Source organism: Bombus affinis, chromosome 5 (genome assembly GCF_024516045.1).
Source record: "Bombus affinis isolate iyBomAffi1 chromosome 5, iyBomAffi1.2, whole genome shotgun sequence".
NCBI classification, from domain to species: Eukaryota; Metazoa; Arthropoda; class Insecta; order Hymenoptera; family Apidae; genus Bombus; species Bombus affinis.
The window spans coordinates 11,442,026-11,457,029 of record NC_066348.1 but is presented as its reverse complement, the minus strand read 5'-3'; the positions used below and the strand labels follow the sequence as shown (position 1 = coordinate 11,457,029).

General features: G+C 41.6%; 2 protein-coding genes across 4 annotated transcripts in view; one reads left to right on the top strand and one right to left on the bottom strand.

Moving 5' to 3' along the window:
* The window catches only part of LOC126916823 (proto-oncogene tyrosine-protein kinase receptor Ret), a 33,000-nt gene extending 21,007 nt beyond the window's left edge, over positions 1-11,993 (top strand). Inside the window, exons 8-19 of one of the 2 annotated variants that reach the window (XM_050723024.1) lie at positions 1,849-2,129; positions 2,227-2,418; positions 3,211-3,389; positions 3,476-3,643; positions 4,364-4,466; positions 5,546-5,714; positions 6,360-6,664; positions 8,494-8,674; positions 8,759-8,888; positions 9,535-9,736; positions 9,818-9,996; positions 10,064-11,993. In XM_050723024.1, the coding sequence (XP_050578981.1) occupies positions 1,849-2,129; positions 2,227-2,418; positions 3,211-3,389; positions 3,476-3,643; positions 4,364-4,466; positions 5,546-5,714; positions 6,360-6,664; positions 8,494-8,674; positions 8,759-8,888; positions 9,535-9,736; positions 9,818-9,996; positions 10,064-10,491 (2,517 nt within the window). In that variant the 3' untranslated portion in view covers positions 10,492-11,993. Of the gene's footprint in view, positions 1-1,848; positions 2,130-2,226; positions 2,419-3,210; positions 3,390-3,475; positions 3,713-4,363; positions 4,467-5,545; positions 5,715-6,359; positions 6,665-8,493; positions 8,675-8,758; positions 8,889-9,534; positions 9,737-9,817; positions 9,997-10,063 lie in introns of both variants that reach the window. The other variant, XM_050723023.1, reaches the window with a different exon arrangement.
* Positions 11,837-14,925, bottom strand: LOC126916829 (uncharacterized). 2 transcript variants are annotated; one of them, XM_050723042.1, is made up of 9 exons: positions 14,446-14,925; positions 14,150-14,259; positions 13,902-14,048; positions 13,607-13,837; positions 13,214-13,510; positions 13,016-13,117; positions 12,774-12,931; positions 12,285-12,681; positions 11,837-12,200 (listed from the first exon to the last, which is right to left on the bottom strand). In XM_050723042.1, the coding sequence occupies exons 2-9, from the start codon at positions 14,178-14,180 to the stop codon at positions 11,995-11,997; spliced, it is 1,569 nt and encodes a 522-aa protein (XP_050578999.1). In that variant the 5' UTR covers positions 14,181-14,259; positions 14,446-14,925; the 3' UTR covers positions 11,837-11,994. The 2 variants fall into 2 exon arrangements, with proteins under 2 accessions (XP_050578999.1, XP_050578995.1); XM_050723038.1 differs by having other exon boundaries at positions 14,199-14,259; positions 14,446-14,923.
* Between the last annotated feature and the right edge of the window lie 79 nt (positions 14,926-15,004).

Below are 15,004 nucleotides of genomic sequence, written 5' to 3'. Positions count from 1 at the left end.
GGATCGTTCCGCGTCGAGAAATTGCACGGCGGTGGACGCGTGGGCGGAAGCTGCCTATTATCTCCGAGCAGAACTTCCGATTTCGACGTTTAACCGAGCCGCGCGTAAACGCCCACTAAAAACTAGTCGAAAAATTCGGCGAATCGGCCGAGATTTCGTTTTCACCGCTTTCTTTTTCCGCGGATTGACAATTTTTCATTCGGCGTCGCGTTACCCTGTCAGAGTCAGCTCATGGCCGCGTCTGTTTCGCGCTCGATTGGCTAAACGAATTTGTAATCGAGAACAGTCGACGATGAATATTTTTCTCTACTTTCGCGAGCATTCCTGGATAGCAGTCATTTTTATATCTTTTCACGCGAGAAGAGGAAAATTCATCAGACTATGGTTACAGTAAGATCGTATCAGGGACGAATTCACGATCTGACAAACTCAATAAATCGATGCAATCAAGTGTAATATGATAATATACATGGTGATTGGTAACTGGTGGTACAAGCGGAAAGGGGGTGATTCTACGCGAAAAAAGAAGTCGAAAATATAGAATAAAAATTTTTCGTTCGAGGCTTTGTCTTCGAGAAAATCGACTTTGAATTTTCGCTCGGTACGCGTGCACTTTATCACGTCTCGTTATAACGGATCTCACTGTAGAGCGCCGTTTCAGATTTGCGCATGGAGCTTTTGAATATCGAAATTTTGAATCCATTTTTAGTTCGTGGAATATTAATCCTTTGCTCTCGGCAATTGCAATTTTTTCGCTATAGGGTAGTAGCAACTCCAAGCTTTCCAAAGAAAAAGTCGATATTTTCTATAACTAACGTAAATAATATCAATACGTAATGCTTTAAATTAATTTATTTTTAATTGATTTTGGGACCTAATCGCCAATTTTGCGTTAATTCTTCGTTTCGTGTAACACGATTTCGCACGACATGGCGCTTTTTCGCAACCTAACTACCGCGTCATACCGAGAGATATCTAAAATTTCGATGTCTCATATCTAGTACTTTGGTACCGAATTGATTGAGTGTTATTAATACGTAATATCGGCATCGATCCAATCACTAGCTATGCGACACTGTCTAAGATGTTGGGCGGACTACCCACTAAAAACTCCTTCTCATTTCATATTCCATGGTGAAAGGTCACTCTCAGTCTCGAAGTACTGCATAGGCAAATACTTCTAGGATGCTGGATTCCAATTTACATAGTCACCCACGCGCAGCTTTGCGAATTTGATAGAAGAGGTAACGAATTTCCAAATGAAGCGACCAAGAGAGCAAGGCTTGCTTCTGATAGCTGAACATTTTTTACTTTTATTATCTCGCTTCGTTTAATTTCGACTTCCTTGCCCGGGAATGCACGCGGTTGTACAATATTTTCCGAAACATTTTTAGGAAAATGATGAAAATTCGGGGCAAAAATAACTAAATATTCAATTTCTTATTTCCCTTCGAATTACCATGAATTTTCCGCTCGAGGTTATTCCAAGCTCGACATATCTACACGTTTGAAATATATCGCACAAAGATGTGTCGTTATCATTGGAAAATCGTCGATGACCTTGGGAACTTAAAAGAATAAAAAATAAAGGAAGAAAAAAATAACTAGCAAGGGAAAAAGACACGAACCGCGATATGCCTCGTTCTAAACCAAACAACTTTTACCTCCATACACCTTTTTATATCTGCAAAGGTAACAAAGATACTAAATTGGACAAGATAAACGAAACACCCTGTACATAACTACACATACCTATGTATATCATAACTTAAACTTCTCCTAACGCATATATCTCTGTAAAAAGAAACTACAATACGATATCGCACGTTTTACGTTTGTTACCGATAGCTGAACATTACACTGACTTTCTACGGACCGGAACATCGAACGACCACGACGACCGTGTCGCCGATATCATCCGGGAAACAGCAATCCTTCACGTATCCCTCGATCGTGAAAGTCGCACGGCTCGCACCTCGTTACACCCGAGTCGCGAGACCAACCAGCGAACCGCACACCTCGATAACTTTCAACGTTCACGGGTCGAGCGCGTTCGCCATCACTCACAAGGGCGGTATAATCTACGTCGCTGACGAGGATCTGCTGAAAACGGAGCCAGCTAATTTGGTGTAAGTGGTCACGGCACGTGACAACCTTGTTGACCCGTGATCGATCTGCACGACGACTCGATCGACGATTCGATGGATCTATGGATCGATGTTTCAGGCTTAAAGTGAAATGGAACGCGAAAGATCGTCCGATCTCTTCGAAAACCGTAAAGATCAATTTATCGGCCGTGTCGATGTCGAAGTTAGACACGTGTAACCATAGCAAGATCGGCCGGTTGCATTCGTGCGCCAACGCGGAAACGCCAGAGGACTGCGAATCCAGTTGCGGAGTTGCCAGCGGATTTTACAGGTGACGATCGCTTTCCTTTCGTGTACATCGTGTAGGAATTTAATGTACCGTAATATTCCGTAATATTTCGCCGCTTGGCAACGACGGTGGGACGACTTAAAAAATGTCCGGATTTGCTTCTGCGTTATGTTTCAATCTCCATCATGCGAAACGTTACACGTTAGAAATTCGCCAGTTTTGCGTCATAGGGCAAAATTACTGTTTATGATAGCTATCAATTTGGCTTTAGTTTCGCGATAACGCTGGCTCGTCTTATTTCCTAGCGCTATTTTCGGATTATACTATTTTCGCGCATGGTGCATTGATTATCTCGTTTAATAAGAATCGATTATTTCGTGATTATCTCGCGATAAGTCAGCCGCCTTATAACGTCACCGAAACGACTCGCGAGGCTTTCTTCGTAAATTTCAGAAATTTACATCTTTTTAGTTTTGCCACTGTCGACTCCAAGCGGAATTTAATATTTCCATAATAAATATATATGAACTTTCTTCTAAAACTATGTAACGCTACCTCTCATAGATTCTACTCTTAACTCCTAACGTCACTCGCCTTCTCACATTCTTTCACACTCATGCTCTCTTCATACCTGTCATTACCAATCGCGCAATCTGTCGTTGAATTTCTCTCTTCGTAAATTCATTACCATAACTGCAGACCGGTTACACGTCCAAGATATTCAACGAACAATAATTCTAACAGTCCCTGGCCTGCCCCTCTCCTCTTCCCCCTTTCTCTCTGGCTGCTTCCCCTAAACTCGTCGTACGATGTTGCAATCGGTCGGATTTTCAGCAAGGGCAACTTTTCCGCTCAATGCGTATGGAGATGGAACAAACGTCCGAACCAGGGTTCCATAATGTCCGAGTACTATCCAACTTGTTCCCCGGATTTGTCTCACTGTCCCGATAACCAGTGCGACGAGCTCGAACGGTTGGATCCTCGCATTTGTCCCCAGGATTGCACCGTCGAATGTGAGCTTCGTTCTTTTACCTTTTGCATTCCTCCTCTTGCATCTCGCTAACGCTCCCATCGGCGATAATCAATTTTAACGTTGCAGCGGACGTCCACTTCGCTCACATGAACAAGAACGGACGCGGCATCAAGAGCGGCTTGGGAACTTGCGCGTGCAACGATGTGCTGCAATGCACGTGCAACGTGGATCATTTCCGCACGCAAAACGACAATCCTGGCAGAGGCAACAAGGAGGGAAAGGACGGAGAGGAGGGTAAAGATGGAAAAGGCGGGAAATCGCGAGACATAGAGGAGGAGATTGTGGTGACCGGCGCCCGAAAAGGTTCCACGATCATTCACTGAACCCTCGTTGCTTCGCGCATTAACCCCGCTGCGTTCTTTACAGATCGTTCTACACCCGATCCTCTTGTTTTATCCAAAATTTCTCGAGTTCCAGGAAAAAACAAAAGAATATCGACAACGCGTCGACGTGCGTGATTCCGGCGTTTTTAAGTATCGTAGAACTTCGTTTATCCGGATCAATCCGGGTTGAAAGTATTTCCGATAATAGAGGCTCGCTTGCTACACCTATCGGCTGCTGTTATTCAGTTTCTAGCCCGAGATAGTAGATGCTGACGTTCGGATAACCGAGCCTGAACAACAATTTCCTCACAGATCGTGTCCAATTATGTATCAGCTCGGATAAAGCACACGGACGCGTACGACTTCGGAAGTCACGTTCGTATAAGAGAAAGTACGCTCGAGCGTAGGTCGAATAACGAAGGCTCGGTCACAGAGTTCGCATAATCGACGGTAAAAAAACAACTGGTTCGTATAAACGGAGTTCGGATAAACAAACTTTTACCGCGTATATTATACTATTTTTTTCGAATAGTAGAAATATTTTTGCTTGTTAACCGAAGAGTAAGATTAAGAGATTAAACTCGTAGAACAGGATTAAACTCTTTCTTTTTTTTTCTTTTTTTTTATATAGCATCTCAAGGACCTTGTGGACCTATCTGCATGATAGGCCTGATAGGAGGCAGTTTCTTCGTGCTGATAGCGATCATCGGTTCTTTCGTCACTTCGAGATACAGGTAGGTCACTGGTAAATTAATTATATGGTTTTGCCTGGTCAGCATAATAACACTGGCGATGAAAGAAGTCGAAAGGCGTGAAACATGACCAAAGGCTAAGCGTTCGTATTAACGCGATGTTTGCGTAAACGAGAACGGAACACGAGTTCTCACGACAGCTGGGGAATTACAGCTGGCCAAATTCTAGATAACTCTCGAACGAGCGCTTTGTGCTCGAGTCACGTCGATCGTTCGATCCACCGCCGAACAACGGGTTTTCGAAAGAAAGGGGATTCCTCTCCAAATCCGATTCTCCAGTATTTCGATAACGACGTTTAATCGGTAGAACGGCGACCGCGTTCAGAATCAAATGTTTCTTTTGTCACGCGCATCGGCGCTCGATTGCCCGAGGTATCGATACGATCCTACGATAAAAACTTGTTATCACAAACGGTGGCGGACAGAAGGAAATTTGAAATGCGTATTTGCATACAACCAGGCTGCGGATATTTATGCAAATTCATATTTTTATGAATACGACTAAAAGAGTATCACCCAGGCACAGATTTATTCTACTTAGCGAATACTTAGCGTGACAGGTATTACGCTTTGAAGTATTTTATATATTTTCATATTACGTGCAGCTGCTCATCCTCGGATTTCACATTTCTGAATGATTTTTAAGCAGTAACAATCGCCTATTATCATTACGTTTATTCGTAATTAATTGTTCTTGTCAATTGCAGCTTTTTCTCCAAAGTGGCGACGTCTTTTATACGGTCTTTTTGCTTTAAACTTCCCTTTGTCCTCCACTTTATTTCAAGACGAGATATACAGCCAATATATCACGCGAAAGCGAGCTTAAAAGTTTGTCTGCACACGAAATTGAAGAAACTTCCTCGTCGTATCCGCGCGGATGTTGGCGCGCGTCTATCTCGTAAAAGTTTGACAGTGGATATTCCGACTGACGTTCGTCGATGAGTACGACTAGCCGACGTAGATATTTCTCGCGAAATGATCGTCGACTTGCCGCGTCTATCCCGATTTTAAAAGTCGTCACGGCACGACAATATGATCGATGAGAGGATCTTACCTTTCAGACTGGCTGCGAAGCAAGCTCGACGAAACGGAAAACGAAGAGTCGACGATGACTCGAACGTAGTCGGCATATTATCTTCGGACTACATTGACAGAGGCGACGGTTTGCTTATCGGCTTGGACACCTTCACCGCAGCCAATCGTCACCTTCTCCTTCCGAAAACGTGTCCGGTAAGCAGTGACTCTTTGCCTCGAATCATCCATTTTCGTTACTCCTACGCTAAGCTCAGGATTCATCCGACCGACGAATATAATTCTTTGCCTCTCACCGCGTTACGACTTTGTACGTGATCGTTTGTATCCATCCTTCGGTACAATTTCGGGTATTTCGCGTACGCTAACTCTAGAACTACCACAGAACGACAGTCAAAACGACGTAATTTTTCATTTTTCATAGATCTACAACGATGCATTATTACAGATTTCGATGACGAATTAAAGCTCGTAAATCTTACCGCGTTATAAACTCTGTCCTATTATTCGCGCTTCAATTTCCTCGATAGAAAATTTCATACTTTAGTAGTGGTCGATAGTTCTACTACTAAATTAAATAAAACGTTTCATTCGATCGTACTTCGTTCTCTTTTGAACCACATATACCGTTGCCGTACGTGTATCGTACGTTTCACGGTACGTTGCAACAAAGATACAAGAACGGAAATGGTTAACTGACACTTTGATGGACTTTGTTGCTTCCTGTTTCGCGCATTGTTCATTGCCAGCGGTAAAATCATCGTAAAGCATGAAACGAGAAAAACGGTGCAACGGAAACGTCGGAGAAGACGTTGAATCGTTTTCGTTCAACTATTTCTCCAGCCGGATCCTAAATGGGAATTCCCACGGGCGCGATTGACCATCGAACAAGTGCTCGGCGAAGGAGAATTCGGCCGCGTGTTGCGCGCCAAAGCGGTCGACATCGGTGGAATTCCAGGAGCCACCACTGTTGCGGTGAAAACGTTAAAGGAGAACGCGTGCGCATCCGAATTGGCCGACTTGCTGTCCGAGTATCAACTGTTGAAAGAAGCTCAACATCCGAACGTGATCAGGTTGCTGGGTGCGTGCACCACTCCCGGAGCGCCGGTCTACCTCATCATCGAATTCGCGGAGTTTGGCTCGTTGCGGTGAGTACGTAATCTTGCTTGCTGTTGCACGTCCACGGTGCGGAATGGAATTCCGCATAACGAGATTCGCCCAGAATCGCCGGACGATAACCGCTTCACGAGAAAACCTTGGTCGCGTCGCGTTAATTGAATTCTTCTTGCATCTCGCATTTTCATGGAACGCGGAACGAGGGACGGGCTCGTTTAAACGCGAAGAGACAAACGGCGACGAACAGGCGGCGACGCGGCGTTACGGCCGTGTCGACGCGCGACTCGCTTCTTCCAGTCTCCATATTATTACATTATATATTTCTCTTTATGCGCTTTCTTTTGAATTTCTATCCTTGTACGCGTCTAATTTTTTATCTTATATAGCAGCTCTTTGTCCTTATCGACGAGATTAACCAGCGTAAAATCGCTCGAAGTAACGTTGAAGGTCTTCATAGTCACGTCTCGTCATTAATATTAAATAGAAAGGAAACATTCAGGATAAGCATAATTATGCATTATTATTTTTTAATTGTAATACTAGGAATTCGGCTTTTATACCTTTTGCATTTAATAATAAGATGCAAACAAATTTTTTACATTGTGTCCAGAAGAGCGACGTTTCAATGTCTCTTCGGCAAAAGTTCCATCGTTCTTTTTTCGTAGCTTCCAGACGCGTCAGTTTGTTTTTGAATCTGTTTAAGAATTTCTCTTGAACGTAACGTTGTCGAAAGACGTTTTCTCTCTGTTGCGTATATGGCGTTACTTGTGCATTTCCCAATTTTTCCAGAGATAGCGATCGTCTCTAAAGTATATTTCTATTCCAGTTACGCTCAATTACAGCGAACAAAACGTATACATTATATGCTATACGAGATAACCATCGGCCATCTCTTCGATTCCCTTTTGGTTGAATAGCACGCAACCGTCATCCAATCAAGGACATCAATTGCGTTTTTAGTAGTGTTATAATCTTCAACTACAAGTGGCTTTCTAACTTCTTCGTTATTGATAGATTTAGCTCTGCGCAGTGTACTTTGTAAAATAATTAATCTGCTTTTCTTCGGCACGTACATATTCTAAATTCTATTTAATCGTCACTTTTGATTACGAAGACCTTCAACGTAACAACTTTCCTTTCGCGCGGAGACGACATTCATTTTGGGGAAAATGTTTTATAACGTTTCTACGGAAAGGAATGTAAGCGTATGTCCTAAAATTTCAAATAAAAAGTCTATCGAAAACTAGTTGTACAACAAAAACAAAATTCACGTTGGTTCAAAGAGCATCACGGTTCTTACGACGATGTCTACTCTCCTGCAAATACGATAAAAAACGGAGCAGATTCGGTTTTATTGCCGAATCGCTTCGTACATATGTACAGAACGAAATCGAATGTTGAACGTGATCGAATCGGTGACTTCAAGGAGCGTTCAGATCAATATAGTTGTCAATATTTAAGCTACTCGATATTATCGTACGCGAGAGAGCCTCTAGACTCTAGACGATCGATATATATTGTCAATACAGTATTAAAAACCTTAAATATTGGCAATAACACCGATCGTCTGAACGCTCCTTTCCCGTGTACACACATATGAAAACGTACATACGTGCTACTATACAAGACAAAGAATTGATTCGGTAAACGAACGATTCGTCCTAGCATGAATAAACCGTTACTCGATAATAGCTATTACACGCTATAATGAATCCATTGATCGTATATTTGGGAGCTGAATGGCGAAAATGTAGAAACGCGCGAACGCTACTTTCGGGATTTGTTACGGAACCATTATCGATTCGGTAAAAGTAGCGCACAGTTTGAACAAGCTGTAACGCAGGATGCGGGAACTTTGCAGGAATTATTTGAGGCGTAGCCGACACTTGGAGTCGGAAATTAGAGCCGGTGGATGTTCGTCCTTATCCAACGTAGTTTCGTGCGAAGCGGATGGAAGGTCCATGTACACGGTCACGCCACGCGACATCCTCTCCTTCGCTTGGCAGATCAGCAAAGGAATGGCCTATCTCGCCGACATTAAGGTAATCCCTTAATCCGCGGCGATAGCCCGTTTTCTCACCTCCTTGAAATCCACACTAAATGTATCGCTTCGCCGTATTGTTCAGTTGGTTCACAGAGATCTTGCAGCCAGGAACGTGCTGCTTGCGGCCGAGAAGGTCTGCAAGATCTCGGATTTTGGCCTGACGAGGGACGTTTACGAAGACGATGCGTACTTGAAGCGCAGCAAAGGACGAGGTATGCGCAGAACTGGAAAAACGATTAGCGGGCGAAATGATTGGTTTAGGAGCAAGGGAGGCATAGGGCAGGCTCTTTATCGCTCACTGTCATGAGTCGCTGCATGGTCTTCTTTGTAGTTTAAAGTTGCTAAGTAATTTATTTGTGTGTATATGCGCATATTGCTAACCATTGTATTAGATATATCTGAACGTGTTGCTGACAGTTACGCACTCTGGAATGTATATTACAAACATTTACTCGCTGCTCAAATATGCCAAATACGATAATTCTGTTTTGTGAAATTACGATATTTTACGATAATAACGTATCACTTATATATAAACTATCTTGTCTTCTCTTGTATGATCGTGTTGGGTCTATCAGAAATAATCAGATTCGCGTTCCTTTGTTTGATCATCTTTTCAATTCTCTATTATACGTCACTCTCTTCGTCAAAACGCGCGTTACTTCTTTTTCAAAAGCTTTCGAATCGACTAGAACCAACTAGACTCCTCTTGCCGCGGTTCGTTCTTCGTCTGCATAAACTCTAGCGCTCGTAAATCTTCTCGAGGTTTAGGAAGAAGACAGTTTTAACGTGCATCATCCGCGATCAGCTAAATCTCCGTTTAATCCAACGTATATGCTTTAATACGTGCTTTCCTAGTGCCGGTAAAATGGATGGCACCAGAATCCCTCGCGGATCACGTCTACACCAGCAAGTCTGACGTCTGGAGTTTCGGTGTCCTTCTTTGGGAGCTGGTCACATTGGGCGCATCTCCTTATCCAGGAGTGGACGTGCATAATCTCTACAATTTACTCAAAGCCGGTTACCGTATGGAGAGACCAGCGAATTGCTCGCAACAGTTGTGAGTAGTCCGACTTTTCAAGAGTAGCCATCGCGAGTTATAACTCGAAAATTATCGCGAGTACGCGTACATCATTCGCAGGTACAAGCTGATGATGTCGTGCTGGCATCAAGAACCTGCAATGAGGCCTCCCTTCAAAGAACTTACCAATCATTGGGAAAAGATGTTAGAGGACAGCGTCGAATACTTGGATCTGAATCCGAGAACCGTTCACAATCAGGCCTATTTTGCTTCGCTTCACGCGTTGGACAGTCCATGCAGTACGTATCTCTCGTTTCGTTTCATCTCGTCTGGTTTCAGTATGACGAACGATTTTGTTTGCCATAGGTTCTGGTAACGATGACATGGACGATGGTGACGAAATCGATACTCTGAGGACGAACGTTGTCAACTATCTAGAGAAACCGTGTTCCGACACGGTGACAAAGTGCGACAAAATCGACAAACTGCACGCCCTGTGGCAAGAATCCGTAGCAACATTCCCCGAGGAATCCGTCAAGTTGTACGTGAACGATCAATCACCGCCGAGCTTCTGCGTGAATCACTACGAGAGTCCTATCAAATTGAGAAACACCAGCGTCACCAGCAACAGCGAGAACGATTTAGCCACGCCGACGAACGAACGTTCGCAATCCTACATCGACATGGAAGGCAAGAAATCCTCGGAAGTAGAAACGGAGACAGAGACAGAAGTAGAAGAACTACTTGTCTTCGCCAATAGAAACGAAAATAACGATGAAGCTCGCTCTAATTGAAGAAGTGAGACGCGTGAAAACCAGAGAGTGAAATATCGATGATCTAGAAGTTTGAGAAGACAAATCGCGTCTTTTCTTCGTTCGAGAGGAGTGTCGTCTAGCGTACGACGAGTATGCCATTACGAAACGAACGGGAACGCGATCGTTGAAACGATCGAGTGCAACAAACACCTTCGATACTGTGCCTTCTTTTTCTTTCTGTCGGGCATACGTGTCGCATATAAGAATACGAAACGATGAACTTTGCAACGCTAGAAAATCAGAAAAAGATGCGGATAGCATACGTCCAAATAGATAGATCGGCGCTTCAGGAGATAAGAGCTGAACAACGGTATACTAACGGTGATAGTATATAGTATGGAAATCGATATACAACATTACATTTTCGTGTAAACGGCCAGGTCTTTGTGTAATTTATATTAGAAATTATTAACGAGTCCTTCTACTCAAGACGCCTGTTACAGCTTTATATACTCTTGGATTTTTACGATACAGAGCGTTCGACGAAAGATGTTCGAAGCTATTCAGATTGCCGAAGCAAACCGCAGTTTAATCAAAATCTTGATGGAAATTTTCCTATTCGTTTCGTCATTTATGTCCTAACAAGCGATTGAATTTGAACGAACGAAAAAGAACAAAGTAAATAAATGGCTTCTCATTGACGAAAGCTACACGTCCCTAAAGGGTGACTAACGTTTAATTAACTCTGTAAACGCCTTCCGATAATTTCACGATCAATCGCGTAACAAATGATCGAACGAGAAACGAAAGATCGTAATGATTAATATTAATTACTAAAATTGTCGATCTTTTAAACTTCCAGTTAAATCCTTCTTCGCAGCGGCTTCCAGCTTTTAACATTCACTTTATGGTGAACCGTCTGTTAAATAATTGCACGAAACGGTGATTCGACGATACACTCAAAGAGGCGGTAAACTTGAGTATCCTAGTTGTTGATCGATGTAATCGTATTCGAACAAGACTGCTTTTTTATACCTCGGTGAATGTATTCACCCCTTTTTGGTTTACTTGTACAAAGCAGCGCATTCCATTTCGTTATATTAATTAGCCACTTGCCGTTTATGACGCAAGCGTTCAAGTACAAATTTAGTTATATAACACTGTATATTTGCTTACTTCCAATGGATCGACTAGCTCTTAGCACGATCAGGCACGTGCCATGTGAATTCCAACTATTATCATTATACCATCGTTAATATCGCGTTAAAACGTATACACGCGTGTGCAATGTATGCATGCGTAAAAAGATATATATTTAATATACCTGTGACTTAACGAATGGAGAATTGTAAGATGTAACTCACAATAAATGGACACGAGGAGCTGTATGGTAACAAAAAAGAAACTGGCGTTTATTAAGTTAAATCGGTATATATATATATATATATATAAAAAAAAGTCTTACATCTTAAAAAATTACCTAACTTACTCGAGTAAAATTTGTTCACAACGTTATGAATAAAGGATGTACTTGAAACGAAGTCACAAGTTCAATTCGTCGATACGAAACGAGCACGTATCGTCCTTTGAAGATTCACGAGTACATACTTCCTCACCTTCTCCACCTTCTCCAAGCAAGTTTAATTCATCGATATTTGTTGCAAACGATTGAGACACTGCGTTATTATCCAGCACAGTTGATGTCCGATTATTTGCTGTTTCCGTCCTTTCCGACGTTAAAAGGTTTTCTAAAACACCAACATGTGAGCTACGCTACGAAACGTTCGAACTAACTAAATCAACGATCGATTACGAATCTATAAAGAACCGACCAGTTTCTCGTTCGTCTTTCGCAATGTTCGCATCTTCCTTCAGAATCTCGAGTTTCGCTAATTTCACGCTGTCCAGAAATTCCTGATCGGATACCGAGGAACATTTTACGCGTTCCACCTTGTGAATAATTTTCACTAGTTTAGGCAACTCTTTTGGTAAAGACAGTCTCCTCAAATGCCTAGTTTCCTCGGGTACATCATCCGATTTACAATACGGCAATTGCACGATATAATAGCGCTTTTCTTTCTCCGACTGATTCTCTTTGACCAGTCTCAAAAGATAATTACCGGTGTTTCGATAAATAGCCGATGCCGCAGGCTTCTTAGGCGGCGGAGAAGTTGCGATAAGAACGACGTCTGCGTTTCGAAACGCAGCATCGCACCAACATTCTGGATCCTACGTTACAGACATAACAAACCAAAGGATTAACATTTCCGTGGGAAAACGTGGAGCCGTTTGAAATAAATAGTCTCGTTACTGGCACTGACTTTGTCCGTGGTATCGGTAACGTCGAGCATGTCTATCATGGCGTTAACGTCGCAAATTCTTAAATACTTTGCCAGCTCGATCATTACATTGATATGCGACAGTCGAGTCGGTGAGTAGACTAACAAACATTTCGGTATCCCTCTCCTTTTCAATACTCCTATAAAAGAGTACGAAACAAACATATAAATTTCAATGGCCACTCTGTATTTACAAAAATATTTTGCAAACGTTGCAATTTTACCCCTTTTATACAATTTGTAAAGATGATAAAGGACGTACAATATCACTGGCGGTATCCACACAGTGCTAATAATCATGATCAATAAACGATGAGATGTTTCCTCTGGAAAATACAATTGACATAATGCTTAACAACCACGTCAACAAGAAAATATTTTCAGATAATACAGACGCGCATAGGAAATTTCTTTTTGCTTACGTATAATGATAAAAGGCGTGGTGCTGTTCACGCATCCATAGTCGCCACACTCTGAATGCATGGGAGCAACTTTAAAATAAAACACGCCGGTATGCGCGGTAAAATTGTAATGAAAATCTTGTTCACTGGTCATATTGAATGTTTTCACGAAATCCGTATTGTTGTTTATTAACCAAATTTTATATCCTGTTACATTATACACTTCTGGCAATGGTTGCACGTGCAATGAAAGAAGAGGAGCATAAGAGACATCTATATATACAAATGGTCTGTATTCCTTTATACTGACACCTTCTCCTGAGATAGGACAGATTTAAGAGGAACCATCAATATCGAACAAACACACGACTGCTCATTTTCTTTCAATGAAAAATATTTGACCTAAACACTCACCGATAAATCTGTGCACAGGTACATTGAAAATATATCTTTTTCTATACTTATACTTTTCTCCTATTACGAGATAATCTAACCGGTATGGAACAGATTCGTAAGATACATCAGAAAATGGACACGAAATATACAATTCCTGTGGTACTGGGTTGGTTTCATTCCCATAAAGTTCTATGTACCTACATGCTGATTCGTTCTCATCTAGTAAACTTTGATAACGTGTAACCAATCCTATTTAATAATAGAAAAGAATTTCAAGTAACAGAATAGAATCACTTTATTCTATGATTCTTACCATGAAAGTCCACATTGGTAACGCTTAAGTTGAAAGCTGTCAGTTTATATCCAGACTCCTCATACGTGTATGAACGTAAATTAAATTTGGCTGCTGTGCCATCCGCTGGATAATGACTATAATCTTCGAACGTGAGTTTGGTGCAATCTATCGACAAGAAAAGCAAGTAATTCGCATACCTATCTAGTGATTCCTGACCCCTATCTTGTACATTAAAAATACATGCTGCGCCATGTAAGTCATCATACTTTTAATCACTATAGCCGATGCTGAATGCATTTAATGAATATATCGTACCTCCTTTCCTTTGAACTTTTGTCAATAGACATTGGAAACCAGGAGTAGCAACTAATTTTGTCTGTAAAATAAACAGACAATTTAACCTAATAATAAATACTCAGCCTAGATACAGTAACTACAATAGAACCTGATAACAAGGTACTTCATTGGAAAAAAGGTATGTGTCAATACTTTTTGTAACATCTATAGACATTTAGAAATTCGAGAAACTAGTTGTAAAGGACTTAAAAAAATGAAAACTTACCACGTTCTGACAGTAGTCTGGATAACAATACATAGCTGCGACGCTTCTGCTCAAGTAACAAAGAAGCATCGCAAGATTAACAAGTCTCCGCATTGTAAGGTTAGAGTTACGAATTAACCACATCTATTAAAAAATTTGATCGAAGTAAACATATTTACGTTACACCCGATATCAACGATTGTCCCAACTTTCCATATTTTCACGGTAACACATTACATTCAATCACAACGACTTACATTTTCTCAAAAACTACGATTTTTGCACAATGTAAACTAACGAGCACGCTTCCTACGTGTTTGTCTTTAAACACGCACTCTACCGAAAAATAGCTCAACCTCGCGTGTTTAATGTGCTTTTCAACACAGATGATAAATGTGTCAAGTTATTCGTGATAAACTCGTTACAAACGAACCACTTATCCTTAATTACAAGAAAAAATACTTGAGAAAGAAAGAACGAAGATTCGTCTGTGAATCATCGTCTTTTGTCGTATAATTCTATATAAAGTGAATCAGAAAAAGATGATTAATACATTGGCTGGCGCGATGGATATTGATAA